Source organism: Zonotrichia albicollis, chromosome 7 (assembly GCF_047830755.1).
Source record: "Zonotrichia albicollis isolate bZonAlb1 chromosome 7, bZonAlb1.hap1, whole genome shotgun sequence".
In the NCBI taxonomy this organism is placed as follows: Eukaryota; Metazoa; Chordata; class Aves; order Passeriformes; family Passerellidae; genus Zonotrichia; species Zonotrichia albicollis.
The window spans coordinates 15,038,349-15,045,294 of record NC_133825.1 but is presented as its reverse complement, the minus strand read 5'-3'; the positions used below and the strand labels follow the sequence as shown (position 1 = coordinate 15,045,294).

General features: G+C 65.4%; 2 protein-coding genes across 2 annotated transcripts; both read right to left on the bottom strand.

Moving 5' to 3' along the window:
- Positions 1-321: 321 nt before the first annotated feature.
- On the bottom strand, positions 322-1,622 carry LOC141729471 (C-type lectin domain family 2 member D3-like). Its single transcript, XM_074544186.1, has 4 exons — positions 1,590-1,622; positions 828-1,001; positions 527-627; positions 322-436 (listed from the first exon to the last, which is right to left on the bottom strand). Exons 1-4 carry the CDS (start codon positions 1,620-1,622, stop codon positions 322-324), a joined length of 423 nt encoding a protein of 140 aa, XP_074400287.1.
- A 3,378-nt stretch (positions 1,623-5,000) lies between these two features.
- On the bottom strand, positions 5,001-6,302 carry LOC141729470 (C-type lectin domain family 2 member D3-like). The gene is made up of 4 exons (XM_074544185.1): positions 6,270-6,302; positions 5,508-5,681; positions 5,206-5,306; positions 5,001-5,115 (listed from the first exon to the last, which is right to left on the bottom strand). The coding sequence occupies exons 1-4, from the start codon at positions 6,300-6,302 to the stop codon at positions 5,001-5,003; spliced, it is 423 nt and encodes a 140-aa protein (XP_074400286.1).
- Between the last annotated feature and the right edge of the window lie 644 nt (positions 6,303-6,946).

Here is a 6,946-nt window from a genome sequence, read left to right as displayed (position 1 = left end):
AAGACAGTTGACAAGTGCCACGTTCTGGCCACTTTGTGATGATTTCCAAGAGGCCGGGAAGATTTGGATTTCCCACTGCAGCTTGTTGTGTCATGAGGGCAGTGCACTCCCATGCAGGCAGCATCGGTGGCAGGATGGATTGCAGAGACCTTTCCTTTGCAGCCCCAGCCCAGCGCTGGCACTGGGGATGAAGAGGCACTGAGGTGACCCTGAGAGGAAGTGCAAGGCACAGGGCGCAGCTGAGGAAGGACAGCGCTGTGCTGGGCTCAGAGGTGAAGCTGGCACTGCCCAGCGTGGAGAAGGTCCTTTGTGCAGCCCCTGTTACAGGGGAGCTTGGGCCTTGCTGCAGACATACGGCCGCTCACTGGAGCAGTTCCCACTCTTGAATCTCTCGTCAGCCAGGTACACACACTCGGAATTGTCGAGGACAGGAACCCTGCCGGGAGGAGCAGAGACAGCGCTGGCTGCCAGGGGAAGCCCTTGTGCCCCTGTGCCCCCAGGCCCTGCCCGGCTCCCCGGCACTCACCGGGAGCTGTAGCTGCTGCCGTCCCCCCAGTGCAGGCGCTCGCCCCGTCTGCGCAGCCCGAGCCAGTAACCGAAATTCCCGCAGAGGCGGGAGAGCAAATCCTGCCAAGGAGAGAGGAGTGGGAGCTGCCCCGGCCCCTCGGGGGGACACGTGCCCGGGGCTGCCCCCGCACGCCGGGGCTCCTTCCCTGCAAGGCCCCGGCCCAGGGCTGCAGCCCCGGCCCTACGAGCACCGAGCCCGGCCCAGGAGCGCCCCCAGGCTGCCCTCAGCCAGCCCGCACCGCCCGCAGCCCCTCACTCACCATGGCCTCCTCATCCTTGGCAATGGCGAGGGAGGCCCCGAGCTCGGAGCACCGTTCCTGACCCTGCTCCCACGTGCTGAAATCCCGCGAGAAGTAGTAGCAGACCCCATTGTAGCCAATCCAGTCACGGGGACAGCCCAGAACCAACAGCGGAGTCGCAGGTGTGACTGGAACCTGTGGTGCTGCAGGGGGAAGAGGAGAAGCTCTGAGCATTCCCCTGCGCAGGGAGCAGGGAGCCCGCTCTGCCCCGAGGGGCTGGGCCCAGGCTGCTGCCCCTCCCTTACCTGCCAGCACAGCCACGGCCGCCCCCAAAGCCAGCACCAGCACCAGGAGCAGCAGAATCAGCACCGCCGTGCCCACGGGATGGCGCCTGAACCGTTCACCTGGAGCAGGAAAGAGCTGCTGGCTGCCAGAAGCAGAGCCGGCCCTGCAATCTGCTCAGCCCATGGCCAGGGAGCAGAGCAGGGAGCCCTGAGGCAGTGTGGGCCTCCCTCCGCTGGCAGCCAGAGAGCCAAGAGCCTGGCCACAGGCAGGGACACAGCTGTGGGCACAGGCAGGGACACAGCTGTGGGCACAGGCTGCAGCAGGAGAACTGCACAGCCTTGGGGGCAGCTGGGGCTCTTGCTTCCAGCCACGGATGGGGCCCAGCAGAGCACGAGGCCTCTTCCAGACAGCGGGAAACAGCCACACATCTGCCAGCCCTGGCCTTGGGAGGGGACACTGTCCCCTTCCTAGAGGGCACAGGTGAGCCCCTGTACTCACCCAGGAATCTTCTGAGGTTTCTTTTGTGTTCATTGCCCGTTGCTGCTGTGGCCTGGGCAGCGAGGGGCTCCCTCACACTCCCATCACTTGTGCAGAACCCATTCTCCAAATCTGCACTCACTGCACGCTCACAAGTGGCATCCCCCTGCTTATGCCCAGAGGCTTCTCGGGCCCCAGGCAAGTGTGGAACTGCGGCTGCTGGTCCCTCCTGGGGATGCTGGGGCTCATTCACAACTCTACTCCGGGAGTAGAAATCACTCTTCCCCGGCTCACAGGCGCCATCTCTCTGCCCAGAACAAACAGCACCTTGCTGCGTAGACATCAGGAGTGCTGCTGGCAGATCCTTTGGGAGCTCGGCCTGGGGAACAGCTTTCCAGCCGCGCTGATGGCACCCTGAAAGGGACACGATGAGAGGTCGCTGCCGGTGCCGGCCGTGCGGGGTCTCAGGAGGGCGGTGGCAGCTGTGGCTGCGCTGTCGCCGCTGCCCAGAGGTGCGGCAGCAGGTGCGGAGACAAGCGCAGCCTCCGGCAGCTCTGCGGTGGCCGCAGCCGCGGCCCCTGTGGCTCTGCAGCCGCTGCAGCCCAGCTCCGGGCCGGGCCGTGCGCTGAGAGCGCCTGCGAGCTGCCGGCTGCTGCTGGCCCGGGGCAGCTGCGGCTCGGAGTCCGCCTGCCGAGGGGCAAGAAGCAGCAGCAGCAGCCCCGGGCTGCTCACCGTTGTGCCCCGCATGATTCCTTGCCCCGGCGCCTCGGAGCCCGGGCACACCGAGCTCCGGCACGGCCGCTGCGGCTCCCTGCCTGGGCACACGGAGCGGCTGCCGGCACACAGGGCAGCGCCGAGAAGCCTCGGCCCCGGAGCAGGCAGGATGCGCCGCTTGGTGCCCGCACTCGGCGCCTGCAGCGCTTTGGGCTTTGAGGCACTGAGTTCAAGTTCATGCCGTGCCAGCCCCGAGCCGGGCACGGACACCTCCCGCCCCAGCAGCGGCCCCCAGCCCGGTGCCGCACGGGCGGGAACGGTCCCGGGCACGGAGCAGCCGCCTCCGTCCTAGCGAGAGCAGCCGGGATGAGCCATCGCTGCCGCGGCGCCGGCTCCATCCCGACCATCCGGGCACGGAGGAGAGCGCGGGCAGCCGCTCCCTCGGCTGCGATGCCAGCGCAGGGGGCACACGGGGGAAGCCGGCACCAGGAACTCGCCTGAACCCCCCGGCCCTCACCGCGGCCCCCTCCGCCCGCAGCGAGCCCCGAGCTGCGGCTGCACCGACCGCGGGTCCCACCTGGGCTGGAGCCGCCGCCTCGCTCCGCCGCCGCCTCGCCGGGCTATGGCCACCGCCGCCGCTCCGCAATGGGACAAACGGAATGACACGCCCGCCGCTCCGCTCCCGGCACACCCACCGGTTCGGCTTCGCGGGCACTGCCGCTGGTGCCACGGCCCGGCAGAGCTCGCAGCGGGCGGGGCTTCGCCTCAGGGGCAGGCGGCAGCGATCCCGAGCGCCGCCGGCAGCAGGGAAAGGAGCGAGCGAGCGGGGCAGCAAAGCGTGTGGCGGGGCAGCAAAGCCGCGGGGGCACCGAGGCTCCTGTCCCGACAGAAGCCCTGCTAGGACAGAGGTGCCCAGGCCACTGAGGCCGCAGAAGGAGCGCAGCCCGGGCAAGGTGCTCCTGGGGCTCTCAACAGTGAATTCTCGCAGGGATTCTTGGGCTGGGCCTCGCCAGGTGCCCGGGGCCGGCAACAGCGCCCTGCGCCTCTCGTGCTCTCGGCGCTCGGTGCCTGTCGGCGATACACTGAGTCCAAACCTGGCAGCGCCAGCTCGTCTTTACCATTCTTTTTCAATTTCGTAGTGAACTACATCAAGGGGAAACTCCCTCTTGTCGCCACTTCAAAGCCTTGAATCAAGGGGAGAACGGAGGTTCCCTCTCCATTTAGATTCCTAAATGATGCATGAGGACGGTCTCCCCTCCGTTAAATCCCGAATCAAAAGAAAATCAAGGGGGATTTTTCCTCAATTTAGCCTCCTAAAACGAGGCGTTTCCCTCTTCAGTTGCCCTCAAGACCATTCTCAGCCCTTTTGGAAGCTGCTTCTGGGGCAGGCGGCTGCTGCAGCCAGGCCAGGGGCAGGGCAAGCCACATGGCAACGCCGGCGGGTGGCGGGCACCCGGCGCTGCTCGGACTCTGTCGGCCTCTGCAGTTCAGGCAGATCAATTGAATCCCAGTTGTCAGCGATTCCCACCACCTGCTGTTTCTCCCCTCTTTTCCTGCACGGATTTGACAGTTCTTCCTTTCCTCCCACCGAGCTGCAAAGCAAAATGTCCGCCTGCCCCATGGCCATCCCCACCACCTTGTCCCTCTTTCTCCCCCCTTTACTTTGCAGCACTTTCTCCCTCCTCCTCCTCTCCCTGCCAGCTCCAGCAAAGCCATTTCCCCCACTGGCACCAGCTGCCTCCTGTCCCTCGCTCCCATTTTGCCCACTCTGAACTCCTGGGGCCGCCTGCCCGCGGAGCCGCAGCCGCCGTGGGGCCGGGCAATGGTGCAGGGAATGCTGGCAGGGGTTCTTGGGCTGGGCTGGGCCAGGCCAGGTGCCCGGGGCCAGCAAAAGCGCTCTGAGCCTCTGCTCCTGCCCCTGGGCAGGCAACAGAACACAGCAGGAAAGGCTCGGGGCTCTCAAGAGAGGCAGCCAGAGATCTCTCACCCATCATGGGCAGAAGAGGCCCGGAGTGGGGAAATTAAATTTCATTGAATTTATTATCAAACAAATCAGAGCAAGGGAATCAGATGTTCCCCAAATCCTAAAAATGCACCTTCTCCACGCTGTTCTCTCCTTCCTGGGCTTCACTTTGTCCCCAGTTCCCCACTCCCTCCTCCCCACACAGTGGCACAGAAGGATGGGGGGTTACAGTCACATCATGTCACTGCTTCTCCCTCAGGGAGACAAATCCTTGTCCTGCTCCAGCCTGGGATTCCTCCCACAGGAGGACAGTCAGATCCTTTACAGCAGACAGACGGATAAAGAGACAACAGACTATTCTCCACAGTCAGGTGCCTGATGCCAAAAGTGGGATTCCAGCTCAGCACACGTCAGCGGTTCTTCCTCCTCTTCCAAAGACAGTTGACAAGTGCCACGTTCTGGCCACTTTGTGATGATTTCCAAGAGGCCGGGAAGATTTGGATTTCCCACTGCAGCTTGTTGTGTCATGAGGGCAGTGCACTCCCATGCAGGCAGCATCGGTGGCAGGATGGATTGCAGAGACCTTTCCTTTGCAGCCCCAGCCCAGCGCTGGCACTGGGGATGAAGAGGCACTGAGGTGACCCTGAGAGGAAGTGCAAGGCACAGGGCGCAGCTGAGGAAGGACAGCGCTGTGCTGGGCTCAGAGGTGAAGCTGGCACTGCCCAGCGTGGAGAAGGTCCTTTGTGCAGCCCCTGTTACAGGGGAGCTTGGGCCTTGCTGCAGACATACGGCCGCTCACTGGAGCAGTTCCCACTCTTGAATCTCTCGTCAGCCAGGTACACACACTCGGAATTGTCGAGGACAGGAACCCTGCCGGGAGGAGCAGAGACAGCGCTGGCTGCCAGGGGAAGCCCTTGTGCCCCTGTGCCCCCAGGCCCTGCCCGGCTCCCCGGCACTCACCGGGAGCTGTAGCTGCTGCCGTCCCCCCAGTGCAGGCGCTCGCCCCGTCTGCGCAGCCCGAGCCAGTAACCGAAATTCCCGCAGAGGCGGGAGAGCAAATCCTGCCCAGGAGAGAGGAGTGGGAGCTGCCCCGGCCCCTCGGGGGGGACACGTGCCCGGGGCTGCCCCCGCACGCCGGGGCTCCTTCCCTGCAAGGCCCCGGCCCAGGGCTGCAGCCCCGGCCCTACGAGCACCGAGCCCGGCCCAGGAGCGCCCCCAGGCTGCCCTCAGCCAGCCCACACCGCCCGCAGCCCCTCACTCACCATGGCCTCCTCATCCTTGGCAATGGCCAGGGAGGCCCCGAGCTCGGAGCACCGTTCCTGACCCTGCTCCCACGTGCTGTAATCCCGTGAGAAGTAGTAGCAGACCCCATTGTAGCCCACCCAGCCATGGGGAGAGCCCAGAACCAACAGCGGTGTTGCAGGTGTGACTGGAACCTGTGGTGCTGCAGGGGGAAGAGGAGAAGCTCTGAGCATTCCCCTGCGCAGGGAGCAGGGAGCCCGCTCTGCCCCGAGGGGCTGGGCCCAGGCTGCTGCCCCTCCCTTACCTGCCAGCACAGCCACGGCCGCCCCCAAAGCCAGCACCAGCACCAGGAGCAGCAGAATCAGCACCGCCGTGCCCACGGGATGGCGCCTGAACCGTTCACCTGGAGCAGGAAAGAGCTGCTGGCTGCCAGAAGCAGAGCCGGCCCTGCAATCTGCTCAGCCCATGGCCAGGGAGCAGAGCAGGGAGCCCTGAGGCAGTGTGGGCCTCCCTCCGCTGGCAGCCAGAGAGCCAAGAGCCTGGCCACAGGCAGGGACACAGCTGTGGGCACAGGCAGGGACACAGCTGTGGGCACAGGCTGCAGCAGGAGAACTGCACAGCCTTGGGGGCAGCTGGGGCTCTTGCTTCCAGCCACGGATGGGGCCCAGCAGAGCACGAGGCCTCTTCCAGACAGCGGGAAACAGCCACACATCTGCCAGCCCTGGCCTTGGGAGGGGACACTGTCCCCTTCCTAGAGGGCACAGGTGAGCCCCTGTACTCACCCAGGAATCTTCTGAGGTTTCTTTTGTGTTCATTGCCCGTTGCTGCTGTGGCCTGGGCAGCGAGGGGCTCCCTCACACTCCCATCACTTGTGCAGAACCCATTCTCCAAATCTGCACTCACTGCACGCTCACAAGTGGCATCCCCCTGCTTATGCCCAGAGGCTTCTCGGGCCCCAGGCAAGTGTGGAACTGCGGCTGCTGGTCCCTCCTGGGGATGCTGGGGCTCATTCACAACTCTACTCCGGGAGTAGAAATCACTCTTCCCCGGCTCACAGGCGCCATCTCTCTGCCCAGAACAAACAGCACCTTGCTGCGTAGACATCAGGAGTGCTGCTGGCAGATCCTTTGGGAGCTCGGCCTGGGGAACAGCTTTCCAGCCGCGCTGATGGCACCCTGAAAGGGACACGATGAGAGGTCGCTGCCGGTGCCGGCCGTGCGGGGTCTCAGGAGGGCGGTGGCAGCTGTGGCTGCGCTGTCGCCGCTGCCCAGAGGTGCGGCAGCAGGTGCGGAGACAAGCGCAGCCTCCGGCAGCTCTGCGGTGGCCGCAGCCGCGGCCCCTGTGGCTCTGCAGCCGCTGCAGCCCAGCTCCGGGCCGGGCCGTGCGCTGAGAGCGCCTGCGAGCTGCCGGCTGCTGCTGGCCCGGGGCAGCTGCGGCTCGGAGTCCGCCTGCCGAGGGG